At 35.1% G+C, this 21,147-nt stretch overlaps 2 protein-coding genes across 4 annotated transcripts; both read left to right on the top strand.

Moving 5' to 3' along the window:
* Positions 1–172: 172 nt before the first annotated feature.
* Positions 173–8,202, top strand: LOC114470690 (alcohol dehydrogenase class-3). The gene is made up of 9 exons (XM_028459032.1): positions 173–247; positions 1,555–1,656; positions 3,091–3,232; positions 3,333–3,420; positions 4,446–4,665; positions 5,376–5,636; positions 6,965–7,100; positions 7,887–8,025; positions 8,176–8,202. The coding sequence occupies exons 1-9, from the start codon at positions 230–232 to the stop codon at positions 8,198–8,200; spliced, it is 1,131 nt and encodes a 376-aa protein (XP_028314833.1). The 5' UTR covers positions 173–229; the 3' UTR covers positions 8,201–8,202.
* A 2,120-nt stretch (positions 8,203–10,322) lies between these two features.
* eif4ea (eukaryotic translation initiation factor 4ea) lies at positions 10,323–16,180 on the top strand. Of its 3 annotated transcripts, none has more exons than XM_028459464.1 (7): positions 10,323–10,436; positions 11,246–11,364; positions 11,630–11,725; positions 11,849–11,912; positions 13,880–13,993; positions 14,514–14,653; positions 15,988–16,180. In XM_028459464.1, the coding sequence occupies exons 1-7, from the start codon at positions 10,419–10,421 to the stop codon at positions 16,100–16,102; spliced, it is 666 nt and encodes a 221-aa protein (XP_028315265.1). In that variant the 5' UTR covers positions 10,323–10,418; the 3' UTR covers positions 16,103–16,180. The 3 variants fall into 3 exon arrangements, with proteins under 3 accessions (XP_028315265.1, XP_028315268.1, XP_028315267.1); XM_028459467.1 differs by lacking the exon at positions 10,323–10,436 and adding an exon at positions 10,581–10,644; XM_028459466.1 differs by lacking the exon at positions 10,323–10,436 and adding an exon at positions 10,590–10,704.
* Positions 16,181–21,147: the final 4,967 nt, after the last annotated feature.

The raw sequence follows: 21,147 nt of genomic DNA, 5'->3' as shown, positions 1-21,147 counted from the left end.
TTCTTGGATTTGAACACTTTTTCTCTGATTGAAAATATTCATTTTTGATTGAATAATAAAGACGCAAATACGCCTCCTTAAATACATTCCTGTAAAACAAGATATATGAGCATATATGAGGTCACATAATTGTGACCAGTGGGTGGCACTGTTCATCTGCACTCTTTGTGTAGCCGCTTTTTAAACAAGAGAAGAAGAAGAAAAACCCGCCCCTCCCACTGAAGACAACATGGAGACAGCTGGAAAAGTAAGTCGTTTCCCACACTTTACAAAGAAAAAACATGCTTTTAATAAACGCTGTACGGTTTACATGGTCACCTTCAACTTTCCTCACGTAGGGAAACTAATTTAAGAAGCTGCTTTCTGGTGCGGCCGCGTTATTCCCGTTAAATGAACTATTACAAAGAGAAACTGTGTGCATGGAGCTGTGGTGAATTTGTTTAAAGAGATTTGACAATGCTTGTATAATAACATTTCATTTGTGTAGTCTGAATGGGTTCAACATTTCAGAGTTACATTTTGTGAATCTCAGCAGCACCTAATATAATCTGATTTAGTGCCATCCAGTGGTCTTTAAAATATTACTGCAGAATTTTTTTTTAAATAATTATCCTACTGGAACTCTTGCATAAGCTTTGCGGTCAACCCAGTAGTTCAGAGTACATGTTAAATAAAGTAAAGTTAATGTTGGATTTCGCACAACACAGCTTCACTCATAGATAATTATAACAACCAATCCTTTCAAAATTAAAGACCAACAAACAAACATGTCTGATCTCGATTGAGACTTTACTAAAAAAATAAATACATTATTAAACACCCCACATATGCTAATGTGGGGGGGATTTTATTTTAAAATGCCACATCAGACTGGTGCAAAACTTTGTGGAGTGACATATTGGAATGGGCTACTATCAATCTGAAGTAGAATGGTGCTTTAATAACAGGGGGATTTTTTTTTTTTTTTAATCTCAATCTAGCCAAAACATGATAGCTTTTTGGTCTTTTCATTTGAAAGGATTTGTTCATTTTAATAATTAATGATAATAAAAAAAATAGATATTGTTGAACTTGTTTTCCTCATTAGTATCACACTTATTAGTTTTAATTTATGACTGAAGCTGTAATATGGTACTCCTATTACACATTTGATAACACATTTGCTTACAGTAATATCCTTAAATTCGTTTTTTTTTTTTTTTTTTTAAATCTTGAAATATTCTATGTATTTGAATGCATTTATTTACTTGGTGATTAACTCTTAAGTGGTCCTTTTATTTATTGCGATGTGCTTTTTAGTTAATAATTGGTGAAAATTACATGGGCGGTGAGCTTTACCATGTATTCTGAAAAGAGTTCTTGCTTTACCTTTAACGCAGTTGAATAAGCTACAACTCAGGGTTCGAAGGTCAGCTGCAGTACTATACTACAGGCCTAATCATTCACAGGCACCCTAAAGGCTGAAGCCCATCTTTGTGTTATCACTTGATTAATTGCTGCTGCACTGTTTGGTTAACAGTCATAAATGAATAGTAACCTGTGCTTTGACTGCAGGTGATCAAGTGCAAGGCCGCTGTCGCCTGGGAAGCTGGGAAGCCCCTGTCCATGGAGGAGGTGGAGGTAGCACCACCCAACGCCCATGAAGTTCGCATTAAGGTATCTATCTGCATCTTCCCTAAAAAGCATTTGTAGATATACTTGTCCTGCTTCTAATAAACAAGCCATAAGCTTTTCCTCTGATATTTTACATTTCCATATTTTCTCCATCATCATTTTTACACTCGATTGGCATTTTGAACTTTTAAAGCAGCTGGAGAGTACATTTTTTTTTTTAATCAATTAAAGACAGTGTAGGCCTCATAGATCAGTATATCCAAGGTTGAAATTAGGCCTCAGTGCTTTTGCCTAAAATAAATCTCAGATTTTTTAAAGAAAAATTTGATTTGATTTTTTTTTTTTCAATGCACTTAAAAATGACTGCAGACCATCAGATATATTGTCAGAAGTGCAACTTTATTGCTGTGATTGTCCTCAAGAGTTAAAATGCAAAGAACAATCCCAAAATAAAGTAAAGTAAATAAAAATGTTCTGTCATTCAACATTTTCAAGCTTTAACTCAGGTTTAAACAAAGGTGCAACAGCAACCTCACAGGAGCTTAAATTTGATTTAGAAATCAGATAACTACATATTTTATAACATTTAACATTAAAATTAAAAAATAATAAACTCTTCCCTTAGCATCTCAGCATAGTGCGAATAAAAAATTATAATAATAAATAAAAATTGTTTTTATCTACAAATTCGATAAATCGATTTAAAAAAAATCTCTTGCCCAGCCCTAGTGTAAATTGTTTTAATCTTTACTGTAAACACTCTTAACATTTTTGGAAAAGTTTTATGCATTGCATTGTGGGATGTGGAGTCCCGTAGACAGATACATAGAAGTGTTTTTCCTCCATTCTTACGGTGATTTCTTGTATTATTTTTTTTTTGCCAGACAAGGAGAACAGTGATCAGCTCGCTTGACACCATTTTTGTTCTCCTCACTACACGAAAAAATAGAATTTTTGCCAGATTTGTATCTTTCTGTGTAAACGCTAACATAAGCATCTGTCATTGCTTTGCTGTAACTTGCAGTTTGTGAAAACGACAGAAATGTCGTGGAGTCACTTTGGCAGTTTTTTTTTGGTTGTAACACAAGAAATCACGTTAAGAATGAAGTTAAAACACTTCTATGCTTCCGATTTGTCAAAGGGACTCCACATCCCACAATGCAATGCACAAAACTTTTCCCACAATGAAGATCAAAACAAACTTTCCATTGGCAATTTCAATAAGGATCTTCAATTTACTGCCCTGAGGTCTTCACTATTTTTGTATCTGATTTAAAAATAAAGAAATTAATTTTTCCTTTATCTTTTTAATTTTGATTTATTATTTTAATGTAATTTTGTTTGTTGTTGCTTGTAAGATTTGAATTATTCCCAAAACAACCTTTTACATGTTTTAAAGAATATTTGTTTAAAATGTTTTTAATTTACCTTCTTCCTGATACAAATTGTGTTGATTTGACTTTGTATTGGTGTCAGATCTTTGCTACAGGGGTGTGTCACACTGATGCCTACACTCTGAGTGGGAGTGACCCCGAGGGCCTCTTTCCTGTCATCTTGGGCCATGAAGGTGCTGGAACTGTGGAGAGCGTGGGTGAAGGTGTCACCAAGTTTAAACCAGGTGAGAAACAAAGTGTTGTCCTGTCCATTCCACCCAATCAATACATATCACTATTTGTTATTGTTTTTTATTTAATGAGGAATGTTGTTGTTCTCCTGAGGTGACACTGTGGTCCCGTTGTATGTGCCACAGTGTGGTGAATGCAAATTCTGCAAAAATCCCAAGACCAACCTGTGCCAGAAAATCAGGTATAATGCTCAGGTTAAGTTTTAGTCAGCTGAAATAAATAATATAAACAGTTTTTTGTCATTAGTGAAGATGCACGAGGCATGCTCACAACTATACAACCTTTCAAATGTTCACTTTCAGCAAAAAACCTTCAACATTTTTTCAACTTTCTACAGCTTTTTTTAGAAAAAAAAAATATTTATTGTTTCAGATCCTTCAACCTATTTCAACAATTTTTATTATTACTTCTGCATTATTTCACAGAGGGTTCATTGGCTAGGCTAATGCTAGCAAAATGCTAATACAGTGCTAGGTTAATGTTATTGCCAGGCTAATGCTAGTCAATTGGTCGCGCTTCAAGAACACTATTGTTATAATTTGTGTTTTATAAATAAAGTTGAATTGTATTATTGCAAGGTTAATGTTAATGCATGCCAATGCTAATGCTAGCTAATGTTAGGTTGATGCTATGTTAATGTTAGGCTAATGCTTGTTAATGTTAATGCTTGGTTAAATCTAGTTAATGTTAATGCTAGCTAATGTTAATCCTTGCTAATGTTAGGTTAATGCTAGGTTAAATCTAGTTAATGTTAATGCTAGGAAGTATTAATGCTAGATTACTGAAATAGATAACAATTGTCAATTGAGCTATATAAATTAAGTTGAATTGAATTGTATTTTTGCGAGGTAAATGCTTGTGCTAAGTTAATGTTAGACTGATGCTAGTTAATGTTAATGCTAATGTTTGATAATGCTAGGTTAAATCTAGTTAATGTTAATGCTAGGTTACTGTTAATTCTAGTTAAAACTAATGCTAGGTTAATGTTAATGCTAGCTAATGTTAATGCCAGTTAATGCTAATGCTAGCTTAATGTTATGTTAAGTTAATACTCATGCTAGCTTAATGCTAATATTATAAGGAAATGCAAATATTCGACATACTGAAATTTTGTGACAAATAGAGCATTTTTAGAGCTTGGTCAGTTCTATATTATGTCTTCCTGTGCCATGATGTAGAATCTTCACCATATCTTTTCTTTGACAGAATAACCCAGGGTCAGGGTCTCATGCCTGACAAGACTTCACGCTTCACTTGTAAAGGAAAGCAGGTGTTTCACTTCATGGGAACGAGCACCTTCACTGAGTACACTGTGGTGGCTGACATCTCTCTGGCTAAGGTCAATGACAAGGCTCCACTGGATAAAGTGTGTCTTCTCGGATGTGGCATTTCTACAGGATACGGTGCTGCTCTCAACACTGCCAAGGTTGGATTGGTGAAAAAGTTTAACTTTGGCTTCTACAACAGATTCTGATTCTGTTTTTTTTTTTTTTTAAAGTAACCACATACATCTATAAAAGTGCCCAGTATTTTTGCAATCAACTTAAAAGCTAAAATGCATTGAGGTAGTTTAACAAGGTCTGATGGTGCGTTCACTGACACCTAGTAACTGGGTGTGCTATGCATATGTTAACACAATTAAGTATTTTTTTGTTTTTTTGTTACAAACATGATTTTAAAAAAAAATTTAGATTTTTTTTTTTTTACACCCTTAATTTCAACTAAAGTTGCAATATTCCTGGGAATTTTCAAAGTTGGACATTTTCGATAAGAATTAACGGGAGATTTTCGAAATTAATCGTTCGCCCTTAACATGGATGTTAAATATGGTATGATTTCAATTATCAGGATCAGTTATTTCAAAGTTACTCCCAGTTTCTGGTTGATTGAAATAAATAATTCCCATGAAAAGTTTGGATATTTGAATATTCACAAAATTCCAGACTTTGAGTTGCTGTAGAAATTTACTGAAAATTTTCCTTACCTCTGCCACTGTAAATCAGTATTATGTCAGTTATCAGAATAGTATGTATAGTTTTATCTGGTTACATGTATTTGATGAAGTAGATCTACAATGCACTGGATTATACTTTTATTTTATTATATATATTTTTTTACGGTTTCATCTCATTCCAGGTTGAGCCTGGTTCCACTTGTGCTATATTCGGCCTTGGCGCTGTTGGCTTGGCTGTTATTATGGGATGCAGAGTAGCAGGGGCCACCAGGATCATCGGCGTGGACCTTAACCCTGCCAAGTTTGAGACAGCTAAACAGTTTGGAGCAACTGAGTTTGTCAACCCAAAGGATCACACCAAGCCCATCCAGGAGGTTCTGGTCGAGATGACGGATGGAGGCGTGGACTATTCTTTTGAGTGCATCGGGAACGTCCAGATCATGGTGAGACTTCAGGGATTCACCGTGGTTTGCTCAGCTTGCTGCATATGCTTGATTGAAGATATATCAAGTTTTCTATTTTGGGGATAGTAGAAAATGACATGATTGCCTATATCGATATACTGTATATATATTTATTTTATAGCTTATTTTGTATTCAAGTACTCGTTTTAGTGGTCGCTGCTTTTCACTACTGCATGAAAATCACAGTTAGATGGATTTCTGAGTGCGTCCTAAACCGTCCCCCTAAACAAACCACACTACAGAACTCACTCACTCACACGTGCTGTCCCTTAAAGGACAAAAAGATAAAAGTGGCACATATTCTGCAGCTGTTTGTGAATACATGTCCCAATCCCCTTGTGTATTTTTTTCCTCTTTTGTGTATTTTTTTGTCCTGTGTATTTTTGTTGTTTTGTTTATTTTTCGTAAATTTTGGATGTCCTTCTGAGTCGTTTTGTGTAATTTTTTGGTATGTTGTTCTTGGATTTTTGTTGTCCTATTGTGTTTTTTTTCCTCTTGTCTTTTGTTGTCCTTTTGTTTTTTTTTTGTTCTTTTATGTATTTCTGTTGTCCCGTTGTGCGTTTTTTCTCTTTTTGTGTCCTTTTGTATATTTTTTTTGTTCTTTTGTGTATTTATATATATATATATGTACTTTTTTGTGTGTATTTTCATTCTCTTTTTGTGTATTTTGTTGTCCTATTAAGTACGTCTCTGTTAATTTGTGTTTTAGCAATATTGTGTATTTTTTGCTGTCATTTTGTGCATTTACTTTTGGGGCCGCTAGTTGCCCATGTTTGTGACTATACACAGACGCACGTTTTTTTTTTTTTTTACCAACCTTAAAGCACCGTGATGTTATTTTAGCCTGAGTGGCGTTTTGCATCAGCAAATTTAACCCTGAATTGTCTTTATGTTAAAACTAAATTTGAATTAAAATAATCAAGATGAATATCTTATATCGCCATTTTGAGAAAAAAATATCGATAATTGAATTTTGGTTAATATTGCCCATCCCTGTTGGCTTTCATACACTGCATTTCATCACCGGCCTAATTTTGTCTTGGTCCTTCTTTTACTAACACATAGAAGTGGGAACAACCAATCAGCTGTTTTAGTTTAGTGTCTCGGTTCTCAGGCACAATAACTTGTTTAAATCCCTCTGCTTCTCAAACACATTGAATTTGAGACCAAATGTATTCTAAATGTGAATAAATCCTGTGTTATAATAAAGTTATGGCACTAAAGGTCGGTTTCATCTGATGGACGTTATAATTACAGTGGGTAATGTAGAACATAGAAAAAGTGCCGTTGTTGTGCTATTGTTTCAGAGAGCTGCCCTGGAGGCGTGCCACAAAGGTTGGGGTGAGAGCGTCATCATCGGTGTGGCTGGAGCCGGACAGGAGATCTCCACCCGGCCATTCCAGCTGGTGACCGGCCGTGTGTGGAAGGGCACGGCATTCGGAGGTGTGTGTGTTCAACAATGAAGCAGTCATTCAGTCTCTGATCAAACACTTTCTAAATAATTCAATGTAATAAACAATATGAGTATTATCAGTATAAATCAAGCCATACTCACACACAAATAGATACACATTAATCGGTCTATCCCAGTGGTTTACAACCTTTTTCTTGTTGTGACCCCATTTATGGTGACCCAGATATGTTTTTTTTTCCTCGAAAATTAGTTTTTTGATCATGTTTGTTACCGGTATATTATTTTACAAACACAAAATAGCCCGAATTGTTGCACAACGTTACATTAAGTGCCAGCTCAGATATTTGTATACTGAATTTATTTTTTTTTACTAGTTTTACATTTGAAAAAAAGTGAAAGTATAGAATACAGTTGTTTGAGATTGTGTGTGGTGTTTATTTATTTTTTTTTTAAATTTTTATTAATTATTATTCAAGCTTTCTGCCTCTTCCTGCGTCTATTTCTGTGATATTATGTGTTGTTTTTTTTTTAATTGTGCAAAATAGATACCGGTAAATACAATTATATATATTTTCAAAATAAACCTATTCTTAATTTTAAATTATTTGTTTTAAGAAAAAAATGAAAATATAATTTTAATCAGATTTAATTTTATTGTATTATGACGAGACATTTCAGGTGACCGCACATGGGGTCACGACCCCAAGGTTGAAAAATCCTTGTCTATCCTTAAATTTTTTGTTTTCTCTGTGTTAATGAACTAGTTGATATGAAAGTGAGTTAAAATTGAACTGATTACTGTAATTCTCCTCCAGGTTGGAAGAGTGTGGAGAGCGTTCCTAAACTGGTGGAAGATTACATGAACAAGAAGCTAATGGTGGACGAGTTTGTGACTCACACGCTGCCTTTTGAGAAGATCAATGAGGGCTTTGACCTCATGCATGCAGGAAAGTGGTAATGGAAGTTTACGCAGTTATTGCAAAACTTGAGTTTTATTTTATTTATTAATCACATACTTTGTAGCCTTGTACGTTTTCATTGCTTTTTTCAAACCTTTGTGACTTTTGTGGTATTTTTTCTTAATATTTGTGTTGTGTTTTGCAGCATCCGCACAGTCCTGACTCTCTGAAGTGACTTCCTTCATGTGTCGGCCTTCCAATTGTTGCAGCCCCTTTATTCTCTGCACTTACTTTAATAACATTTTGTCATTATTAAAAGTCATTTTTGTAATAACACCATTTCATCTGTTTAAAAGTGACTTGTTAATAAAAATTTCAAGCATATTTGATTTGATGTGGCCTTCATATTTAAGAAATTCAGTGGCTTTTATTTGTTCTCCAACATTGTTTTTTCTTTTTTTTTTCCTGTGACTGAGGTACAAATTTAAAGTGATGTTGAATTTTTATTATATTATATACTTTGTATAAAAAATACACAGGTTTTATATTCAAAATCTGTGAAATGAAAGTCTTGTTTGAGCCATATGCAATTATAAAAAAGTAGTGCTGGTACCATGTAGTGAACATACACCATGAAGCAGAATTAAAAGAAAAGTTACAGAGAATGCACAATAAACCAACATGACAACCAGCTGCCATTGCTTTACAATATCAACTCATTCACATCAATGGGACTGATGCCATGCAAGGCACTGGTCAACCGCACCTTAGCGTTGAGTGTCTTGCCCAGGGACACTTTGACGCATATACTGGTATAGACTGAACCCACAACCTCTCGATTAGAAGACGACTCCCTCTACCACCTGAGCCACGGTTTCCCAAATTGGTTTTACAAGATCAGCCAAAAACACTGACTGCAAGATGACTCCATAATATGTTAGGGTTTCATTTACTCAGACAATAGTTTTCAGGAAATTGATCACCTGACATGTTTCAACTGTCAACTGCCAGTCTTTCAGAGATGTCTGCTGATGACTTTGCTGTTTCCTTGACTTTTCGTGTTAATAATTCCAGCAAGTTCTTTGTCTTCTTTTTTAATAATATTTTATGGTTTCATTTATTCAGATCACTGTTTTTCAGGAATTTTACTTTGGAAAAAAATAACTCGTGTTTAAATTGGTTTAAGTAAAAGCAGTTAAGAGCCATGGTTTATTGATTCTCAAAGTGATTCATTTTTATGTAACTCCAATCGCTGAAGAAATCCATCTTCTAATCAAAATGTGTCACAATGCAAAACATTTGCAAGTGAGGGGACTTACAGGGATTATTTTAAAAGGTTTTAAGCTATAGACGGTCAGTTGCAAACATCTGGCAGGCAACACTGCTACAGATGGATGCATCAAAAATGTTGGATGGTCGGGATAATTACAAACACAAACTGCGTCAACTGATGTGACTGATAATAGCATGTATATAAAAAACAATTCACATTACTTCAATGCACTGTCATGCACAAGTACACTTATCCTCATAAAGCTCACTTTTAGATTCTCGTGGGGTGCCAGAACAAAAACAGCTTGTGAAAGTGAATGTACAGTCATCTTAGTATCTCATAATTATGACTCAGTATTTCATAATCATGACTTAGATTTTTTATTTTTTTATTTTCTTTTACTGGGGGAATGGGCTTCCATAAAATTGATTAATACATTTTTTTTAATGTAAAACAGAATAAGAAAAGAAAAAATAATAGTCAAAAAACATTTTTTAAAAGTTACCCAAAAAACAAACCACAAAAAAATAATTAACAAACAACATTTTTTTTCCAATTGAATGCAATGTGCTTCCGTACTTAAACACTTATTTATCAGTTTTTTCTATTTGCATATCTTATAAGTTTTTGTATATATATTTAGTTGTCGTGTGATTTTTTTTTTTTTTTTGTTTGTTTGTAAAACTTTATATTTGATCGTTTTTTTGTATTTTTGTGTGATTATTGAGTCATTTTGTGTATTTTATTGTCAGCTTGTCTATGCGTGTTTTTTTAAATTTAATTTTATGTTTTTGGAGTCATGTTTGTGTTTTTGCCATCAATTAGCATATTTTCCAGTTATTTTTTTGTCCATAAAAATAGTTCCGAAAACCATGAAAAAAAAAAAAAATGCGTGGAAAAACAGAAGAAAAAATGTCCAAAAAACATTAAAAATAATAAGAAAAAAAGTTGCCCGAAAAAACAAACAAAAAAATTATTATTCAGAAAAAAATGATTTTTTTTTTTCTCTATTTGAACGCAATACGCTTCTGTACTTTAATACTTAGTTATCAGGTTTTTTTCTAAATTGCTGCTTTTTTCGCTCTCTTTTTTTTGCGCATGCGCTCTGTGGCCGAACAGGCCGACCAATCAGCTATTTCAACAGACGCCAAATAAGTCAGCGTGATTTCCAGAAGATGGCGACCGTACTGCTGGTGAGTTTTCTCAAAAATACCGGCTGCTAATTTACTAAAACTTGCTTTAACCTCAACAAATATGTAATAGTTCTTCAACATGTACATATTCGTCATATATCAATATATATGACGAACAAAGTGTCTTTCATTTGTTGGTACCGCCCACATCGAAGTGACGTTTATTCTGAGTGACTCTAACGGTCAAAGGCTCGGTTTTCCAAACAGTGTGAGTTTGGAGGCATTGTTTACAAGTGTTTTGTCATCTTGTGTGATTTTTGCTACATATGTGAGTCCTTTATGCGTTTTTGGCTTACATTTGTAATTTTTTTTCGTTCCAGCTCAGAAAGCAGGATTATTGAGGATTTGTCAGAGATGCAGGAAGGAATCCAAATAATACTTTGGGGGTGTTTCTGATAAGGAATTAACATTGTAACAAGGTTAAACACATGTCATAGGACTTTTAAAATTGAGCTTGAAGATGACCAATAATTGCTTAAAAGGCAATTTCAACCATACAACAAGACATATAGTATATAGACGTGTTGGCCAATCACATCCAGAGAATCTTTCTTTGTTCCAACATTGTGATTTCCACCACACAAACTTATAGATATATTTAACCTTGCCAACTTTCTCTGAGCAGATCTTATTTTTTGTACTTTTCCTAAAACTCCTGAGGCTGCTCCAGGCAACTCGTCTTTGTTTTTCTGTGCTGATGTTTCTTCTTCTTCTCCTTCATCTCCCTCGTTTACTTTGCACAGCCGTGGTTTTACAGCAGCACCTAAACAAACGTGTCCATGTCACTAATGTATGGATCTCTATTTCAGCCTTTGTGTGTCAAGGTATCAACTCCAGTTCCTCCAAATCCTGAAATGGAAATCTGTGAAGCAAACATTCCAAAGGTTTTGAGTCCTGAATCATACATCAAGCATCCATTACAGAACAGGCAAGTTCCCCGAGTTCTACTCTGTTCACTGAAGTCATCAAAAGAAAACTTTGTAAACAATACAACTCCCAGTGCAGATTTCACAAATATTAGGTTTGCAAAAGTGCCGCACTAAATAACGGTGTGGATCGACTGGGGAGCATTTGTAGAAGACCAGGACTACCAGTACTATCTGTTTAAGATACACTGTGTGCTTAAAGAAGGGTGGATAGAAAAGGAAAGTGATTTTTATGCTTTATTTTTTTCTTTTTATTTATTTTTCTAGATGGGCTCTCTGGTTTTTCAAAAATGACAAAAGCAAAACATGGCAAGCCAACCTGCGTCTCATCTCCAAGTTTGACACTGTGGAAGACTTTTGGGCGTAAGTATAAGACTCATTTATTATGAAACTCATTATTTGTAATGCTCATTTTAATTCCAAATGAAAATGATGATGTTGGCGATGCAGAAATCTGCTTTTGACTAAAGTCTCTTCCTTTCTCAGACTGTATAATCACATTCAACTATCAAGCAACCTGATGTCTGGTTGTGACTATGCACTGTTCAAGGTACGTTATTTTTTTTTCATTGTTTTATTATTGAACATATTACAACAGCCATAAAATGACAAACTAAGGCTTTGTATCCTTTGCATTAACTGGATTTGGACTGGATGAAGGGATTCAACCTGATTTATTTTAATTTATTTATTTTACCGCTGCCGATTTCTTTGCTTTCTTTTTTTTTTCCACTTGTCTTAAGCTAAGCATTAGTGGAAGATTCCCTTCATCTAAAATATTTATCAAAAAATTATTAAAATGTACCTGATGCACTTCTATAAGTAACCTTCTAATTAGTAACAGAAAAGCAATATTTTTTAGACGTATTGTATATTACTTAACTACAGCACAATGTCCATGTGTATGGGTACAATCAAGCTTCTCCCCGATATATGAAAAATCCTGCCAAAAAGTTATTTAAATGTGCTTTTTGGTTGTTGTTTTTTTTTTAATAAAGTAAATGTGAACACATTTTGTTTATTGGTAAAAACACATGTTATATTGTCTACATTTTCACTACGGGTCGGCCCACCCTTTAAATTATGGAACTCTTGCACTCATTGTTTGAGGCACTGCTTGGTTGCAGTGTTTGCTGATGAATGGCGTAATCCTCCTGCAACACTTGTCTGCTTGAGTTCCTGCGATGTCAATCCAAGGCTGTTTTGTAGCAACTTGTAAAAGAAGAATACTCATTTTGTCCTGACAAACTGTCAAAGAACTGTTTCACCATGACTTATTTTTGTCCTGTTAATAGAGACGTATGGATGCACACATACTATCTAGACTGAGTTCATGGTATTCACATGAAAATAATGTCTTTGTTTATTGCTTGGTGTGATGCATAATAACATATCACGAACACATTTTACCTTTGGGGTCAATCTGACCCCAGGGATATTTGCCTCCAGAAAAAGATTTCTTTTTTGTTTATTTGTAGAATACATGAATAATCCCTTCATATGAAATCTTGACCTGTTCTCAAGCGCCACCATCAGGCCAAACTTTTAAATTAGAATTAATGAATAGTTGAATAGTTTTCATTGCCATCTCACAGAATTAGCCATATTGATTGATTTGGTGACCCCCCCTTCTCTCAAACATTAATTTCCTTATATTGCTTCTTTGTAACATATTTATGGTTATTCACCATAAAGTTTGACTCACCTCTCTTCTTTTGTTATCCGGTGTGGCGTACTGGGATTGCATTGATTGAGATTGTATGAGCATGCGCCGCGATTCTTAATTCAATTTAAAAGTTAATGTTCAAAATAATTTTTGACATAAAATGCACTTCACTGACAAATAACTTGCTGAAATATTTAAAATACATTATTACACTTCTTAATACACAATATTAATGTGAATTACAACTAAGATATCATTATAATCTCAGTATGAGAATTTGCAAATGGCAATTCCAGCACGGGTACAATCGCAGTACATGACTGATGCGTGCTCAGATTGTCTTACAATCTCAATACGGTTACAAACTCAGTACGTGACACCGGACTTGAGACCAACAGTGGCAGAGTCAGAGGTTTTTTTTTCCTTGTGTTTGTGAGGGGGTTTTTACATGTTTGGAAATTTGTGAAACATGAAATTAGTAGCAAGTCTCTCTCACACACACACACACACCCCCAATCCCCCCAATTTCATGTATTAACTCTGCACCTGCAGGTGTGGGGACGTAAGATCATACACGCAGTTTTACACAGCTAAAACAGTTTGGGGCTAAATTGACCCCAGAGGAAGACAAAGATGTGCAACATGCATTCAGCACACACACACACAAAATATCATCATAATAATTTTATGCTTAATCAGTTGTACCCATCAAAGTAGGAAAAGTCATGAAAGATGAAACAAAAAAGGTCAACTGTTATTTTTTTTGAATGGTGAACATTGAATGGGGTCAAATTGACTCCTAGGATAGTAGGAGAGTTAAGTAATCAATCTCATTGTGTGTTTGAATGTAGGATGGTATAGAGCCCATGTGGGAGGACGAAAGGAACCATCGAGGCGGTCGCTGGTTGATAACTCTGTCCAAGCATCAGAGGAAAGCTGATCTGGACCGTTTCTGGTTGGAGACGGTAGGTCCAGTGTTTTCATGAGTAACTAAACCATTTGGCATATTTAGTTGTGAAATGTCAATGACTACCTTCTATAAGTTTAAAGCCAGCTAGTGGCTGACAACAAGATCATGTGATCATTTTGGGACCATCTTGCGTCACAAACAAGCACTGTAAGCCCCGCCCCTTTAAAAAAAAAAAATCTAGCACTTATGGGCTCTACAATCTGTGGTGAGTCGGTTGAATTGAGAGAAGAGTGAATAGAGGTGTAATGAGTAGCCAGTTAGCATAGCATAGATTGTTCTTTGTAGGTTTTTTAGTATAGACTGGGCGTGTCTTAACTGCTCCAGGAGCCCCGCCCATAATCGAGGCAATTTTTGAATTTCCGTCGTAGCAGCAGGTCAGGAGAAAGCAGGAGTTTAGTTACTCTTTAAAACTGATCTTTATCTTAAACGGCAGTGATGAATTGGAAAGCAGCACATCAGAGATGTTTAGTTCTGAAAAGGATGAGTTTCTATGAACACATGCTGTTCCCCTGCAGCTATTGTGTCTGATCGGGGAGGCGTTTGATGACCACAACGACGACGTGTGCGGGGCTGTGATTAACGTACGAGCCAAAGGAGATAAAATTGCCGTATGGACCACGGAGTACGACAACAAAGAAGCCGTCACACACATTGGGTGAGATGATGATCTCAAAATGTTTGATGACAGATGTTGGAGCCGAGCAGTAACTATTGCATGAGTATTTGGAAGCGTTTTCACTCGTCATTATCGTGGCCTCGTTTATCTTTATTGTTGCCTCATCTACCTACTAAAGAGTTAACAATAACTAATTTGCTGAGCAGCTGTGTTGAAAACCCTTGCCACGTTTTCCCTCAGGGGAGCAATCTGATGCAGCAGCATCATCTGTTTCACGGCTGAGGAAAGAGCCTCGTTATTATAGAGTAGATTTACTTTATTTAGCTTAAATGCAGGAAAAGTGTCTGTTTTGTTCTTTTTTCCTAATATATGTTAGGGCCGGGCGATATGGACCAAAACTCATATCTTGATATTTTTTCTCAAAATGGCTATATGGGATATAACTCTCTATATTTTAACAGGAAGATAATTCTGGGTTAAATTTGCTGATGAAAAATGCCACACAGGCATATTTATTAACAAACAGCTGATCAATATGTGCTACTTTTGGCTTTTTCTCCTATAGGGACAGTACGTGTGAGTGAGTACTGTAGTGTGGCTTGTTTAGGGGAAGGTCTCAATTATACATTTAACTTTTCATGCTGTTCTGAGCAGTCACAAAAGTAGCAACTCCTAGAACGAGTATTTTAATACAAAATAAGCTACAAAATATATATATAATGTACTGTAAATCAGAGAAACGGAAACATTGTAAAGGGCACTGACTGTTCTCTATGAATAATATTAAATACTTGTAAGATGTGATTGTATAAATCAAAACAAGTTAGAAAAAATTGATATTACTCGATATAGGCGATATCAGGGTTCCCGTGTGTCCTTAGTCTTTAAAGGCCTTAATTGTTATTAAAATGTGTTAAATCAATGTTTCAAAAATCCTAAATTTTAACATATAAGTATGAATTTATAATTGTCATTAATCTCACATTTCAAAATAAATTGTAATATTCATTTTTAAAATGTTTTAAATTTTTCTTAATGGTTTTTATTATTATTAATATTTGATTATTATTATTTTTTTGTGTATTTTACTGTAATTTTGTGTGTTTACTTTGGGGGCCGCCAGATGTCTGCGCCACACACTCGAAAAAAATGTACCCCAACCCTATGTAAATGATGTGGCATCCCCCCTAATTGTGTTTACTGTAAAGTTGGTCTTAAATTTAATTTCAAATGGCTATAAAAAAAAAAAGTCTTAACAATTGTTCAGTTTAATGAAGCTGAAGGAACCCTGTGTTCATTTCTTATATTGCAATATATCTTGAATCACAATATATTGCCCAGCCCTAATATACATCTCGTCTTTGTCCTTTTAGTCGAGTTTATAAAGAGAAATTGGGCGTTCCTACTAAAGTGATCATCGGATACCAGTCCCACGCAGACACAGCGACAAAGAGCGGCTCCCTCACCAAGAACAAGTTTGTGGCCTGAGGATCTGATTCTTCACACATTTTTTTTTTCTTTCTCATGTTTTATTAAAGATGAGAAATGTTTTTCTTTGATAGTTGACCAAAGGTTTGCTTTTGGTGAGAAGAAATGAATGATGCAGTGTTTTTTTGTGAACTGCACAGATAAGAGAGGGAGATTTAGCACTTGTTCTTGTTTTTCCTTCATTTTCAGCAGAAAATAAACAAACTGGGAAATCACATTAAGGTGTGAGATTAAATGGATGCGTTGTTTTTGGTTTTGAAGGGCACAGCACAGATAAAAAATATATTTCAAATTATTTTCTTATTAAAATGCATTTTTGTGTGTGGAGTGAAACTGCCTTTGCTGTAAATGTCTGCTCCAGAGTTTTAAGTTTCCTCAAATGTACAAAGAAAAAAATAAATATATACAGATATTTGTGTTCTTGAACAGAAGTTCATTGTGCAGTTTAATTTACATATATTTCTTGAAACTTCAATCACAGGAAATAGTTTTTAAATGTTTTATAGTTTTAGGTATGATTTTAAAAAAAGAGGAAGAGGCTAATTTAGTAGAATCAATATCATGCTCTCTACTAATCTACTGATTCTTTTAACAATCTTATTTGTCTTCATGTCCCCAGACAATCAGTAGTTGAAGCAGTGCTTCAACTATTTTAAGCTTAAAAGGTTTAGACATTCATAAATTACTTTTTGATTTAAAGTAATTAAAAAAATGAACCTGTTAAAGTGACCAATAAAGGTAAATGTTTACACTTAACAAAGGCTGCTACAAGGCAAAGGGTTGTAATGCTGAACAATGAACCTTAATCACATAAATATTAAGGTTTTCACTACTGCAATAACGTTCTTCCGTCTTCATCATTTGAGTGATGTATATGTTCACCAATCAGAATCGCCGAGAACCGCCTTACTGAGCTGTTGGCCAATCAGTGATGTTTACAGGGGACAAGCTTGTATGCGCTGCTGCAAGTGACAATGAGTGTGCTAACAACTACACTAGGGCCCTATAACGTCCACGTTAACGGAATCACAGAATCGACCAAAGAAAACGCAATCTACAGTTGAACGTGGAATTGTATAGAATCGGGTTGAAACGACGTCACCATGACGAAAATGACTTTTTTTTATGGGGGAATGTTTTGTGGACCGCTTATTATGGTGCAATGCCCGCCCCCCTCCCTCCCATCCTGGCCGCTTTAAACACAGTCTAAGCCAGGGGTGGCCAACTCCAGTCCTCGAGGGCCGGATTTCTGAGACTTTTAGATGTGTTCCTGCTCCAACACACCTGGTTGAAACCAATGTGTTGTCATTAAGCTCTGCTGAAGCAATGATAACGAGCCATTCATTTGATTTAAAAAAAAAAAAAAAAGAATTTAAAAAAAGAAATTTTGAAAAAAAAATAAAACGCATATGCATTTAAATGTATAATCTATTTTAAAAAAAATGGTAATCAAATTGCAATTTTTGTCAGAAAAATCAGAATTAGGTTTTTCGCTGAAATCGTGCAGCCCTAAAGGGTTGTGTCACGGCAGAAGCTTAGGACAAAAACACTAGGAGCAATTCAGGTTAAAAAAAAACTGCTTTCTGTCCAAAACAGCATCTGTTCTTCCAACAACATTCTTCAAATATAACCATTTTCCAGGTGTGCTGCAGGTGTTTTGTTTTTCTTGCTCCCCACCTTCACTTCTTGCTCGGTCTTATGGGCCCAAGGCTCCGCCTCCTTTTTCTCCATCTCTCATTTTTAGGGGTTTTTTTGTCTTTGCGGTTTTGTTTTGTAAATTTTTAGTCATTTTGTGTATTTTTGGAGTCATATGTGCTTTTGTTATTTTTCTGTCATTTTCTGCAATTATGTTGTCGATTTGTGTGTTTTTGGAATCACTTTCTGTATCTTTTTTGTATTCTGTATTGTCCTGTCAGTTTGTGTCTTTGGAGCTATTCTGTGTTGTTTGTGTTTTTGTAGTCATTTTGTGTATTTTGGAAGTTTTTGTGTATACTTTGTGCATTTTGCTGTCAATTTGTGTATTTGGGGAGTTATTTTGGCCCCCGGGCAACTGGTCCAAAATGGCCTAAAGGTTGTTACTTTAAAACAAAGACTTTAGATAAACCTGTTTGTGCAGCTGGATTTACTCAGGTTTTTTTTTTCTTTTGCTGGTTCTGGATCCATGGAAACCTTGGGAATAAGTAGAGTCAATAAGCTGGTCAAAGGTGCACAGACTCGTATAAAACTATTTACTCAAGTTTGTTTTCTGAATTGATTCTTGGGTTTTTATTTAGTTTGTATGAGGGTAAGTGATTGACATTTAACGGACTCGCGTTAAATTAACAAAGGAGATCAGCAACAATATATTGATTCTAGATCAGTTTGTACAATAAAATATCTATCTCTCATTATCTTGGTTCGTATTTGATTTATTTTAATGAAATTGGACTCAGTTATGTCGGAATTGTTCAAATGAGGGTCATCTGGATCCGAATCGTCCATTTTATCGCTTTTTCTTTGAAAAAAAAAAAACAGAGAGAGCCCATTCATTAGAACCTACTGTATCGTTATTAATGATATAAATCTCTTTCAAGCCTTTACAGTGTAAATGATATTGGTACCATGATCAGGATCAATGATCCAGATAACTGCTAATATCTGGAAAAGAGGAGATTTGGTGCTGGGCGGAGGTTGGCGCTCTCTGAGTGCTATTGTTTTAATACAAGTCCAAATATGGGTCATTCCCTCCAATTTTTCCCTAACATGCTCCATGAATAAAATATTGTGTCTGACACCATAAAAAGGGAAGTATGAGCACTGGGAGGCACATCTATGTCTGTCTCTGACTGAGGAAAATATACAGAGCCTTTCACAAGCTTTTTAATGCAGAAAATTCCCCTTATTTTGATGTTAAATCACTGAGTCGAGCATAACATAGAGTCACTACTGTCATCGAACACGGTCCACTTCATCCAGGAAATTATCTCCACATGTGTTTGTAACTATTTGAAATAATTTCACACTGAACCAGGGATGACAAACCCATTTTTGTTCAGGATTTAGATGAAAAAAAAATGACCAAATTAAGCATTTTTGTTTAATAATTTGCAATTTGAGAACCATAGATCAGTGGTTCTCAAACTTTTCAGCCCTCGACCCCCAAGATAAAGGTTCCATAGACCGGGGACCCCCACTGTAGCTGAAGGTGGTTGAACACAGACATGAACATTAAAGAACATGTCTTGTGGAGACAGGGCCATCTATAAGGGGAATAAAGGGGAGAGATTTTGGGGTCCATCCATAAAGTCAGCAATTTGATGGTCCATTGTTCTATGAATCTGTGATAACCACATTTATTTATTTTTCTGAATAATATTCACTGTTATCCAGGAAGTTTATTATTTACCCTATTGTATGTAGTGATCTTAACTTTCTGAATTCTTTATTTAATCAGAAATAAAATGGGTTAAAAGTGACCAAACATGGTGGAAAAGGTGGAGAAATTGGATTTTAAAAACCACAGAAAATGGTTAAAAGTTGTAAATTAGAGTGGCCAAAAATAGACAGAAAAAGTGGTTAAAATGGTTTGAAATGTCAATATTGGCTTAAAAGTGGCTGAAAAAAGTTAAACTGGCAAATAATGGGCATGACAAATCATGAAAATTGATAAATTGGCTTGAATAAGTATGAAATATGGTGAAAAGAGGTTAAAAGTGACAATAATGGGTCAACATATGCAACATTGATGGGAAAAGTGTGTACCTATATCCAAGCAATACAATGCAGATCATTCCTTGCAGGATCTGTATTCTAAAATTCCTTGGTTTTGTTGAAAAAAGAGAAAAAATGTTTAATAAGGGGAAATCTGTGGGACTGTCTGTGAGAAAATTACATGATTTTTAGAAGACCTGAGGGTTCTTTGCGATTAAAATATATTGGCAAAGTAAAATACCATATTGCGAATATTGTGGAGTTAAATTGAATTTGTGAATTCAGAGATATTTAAAACTTATTCCTTGATATTGTACAAATGGATTATTGATTTGTCATTCTTAATTTCTCCTGCGGGCCGAATCGGATGCTCCAAACGGTCGGATTCGGACCCCCGGTCCCTGAGTTTGGCACAGCTGAACTTAACCTTTTTCTTCCTTCTTGTACTCCATTCAAGCACCTTTTCTCAAGTGTCTTCAGCTGCCATTTGAAGCGTGGTAATTGAATGTCTGATGTCTTGATGCATAAATTGCTAATCTGAGCCGATGCTAATCATTGACGCATGCAACAGAAAATCTGTCCCCTCCTTTACGTCTGCAGAGGATAACCAGAGATGATTAACACACACACACACACACACACTGGCATTGCTTTCAGACGGTGTTGAACATATTATGCACATCAGTCACTGCAAAAGTCGCACTTTGTCAATGTCAAAAGACTTGAAGAAAAACCTGCTGCTCTCAATGTTTTATTATGAAACATTCATGCAACGCGTCACTCGTTCCGGTTCTTTAAAATTTGGCCTAATGCCTCCTGCTGAGTGAATCATGTGGTAACTTTTCATGAGAGTCTGTCTATTGAACTTTGTGTTTTAGCAGCTCATCCAATCAAAGGCATTTTGATTAAACATCTGTTTGGGACGACGTTGGCTGTTCAGAGATCAAAGCTTGTGCTCGTAGGCAATCTAAGGATATCCTGTAGATGAAGGTTTTTGTTTCCGCACGTTTGCAGCATGCTAATATACTTGCTCTAATGAGCAAAAAAAAAAAAAAAGCAATAAATAAGCTTGGTTGCAGTTTTGATACTTTCTCTATAAACAGTGGTTCCCAATCTTTTTTTTTTTTTTTATCTTGTGTACCCTCTCTTCATGTAAGTACCCTCTCCATATTTTCATATGATTTTTCATTTGTGGAACAGTGGGTTCTCCTAAACCCCTAACTGTGTCTCAGACATTGGTTCCCCAAGCATTAATCTATACATTTAAAACAATGAATGGAATTTAAAATGAGTAAATACGTGGCTGACGGAAAAGTAACAAAACTGTGCAGAACAAAAAGTGAAGCATGCTCCAT

The sequence above is a fragment of the Gouania willdenowi genome, chromosome 10 (genome assembly GCF_900634775.1).
Source record: "Gouania willdenowi chromosome 10, fGouWil2.1, whole genome shotgun sequence".
Lineage (NCBI taxonomy): Eukaryota > Metazoa > Chordata > Actinopteri > Blenniiformes > Gobiesocidae > Gouania > Gouania willdenowi.
This window is presented reverse-complemented; position numbering and strand designations above follow the sequence as displayed.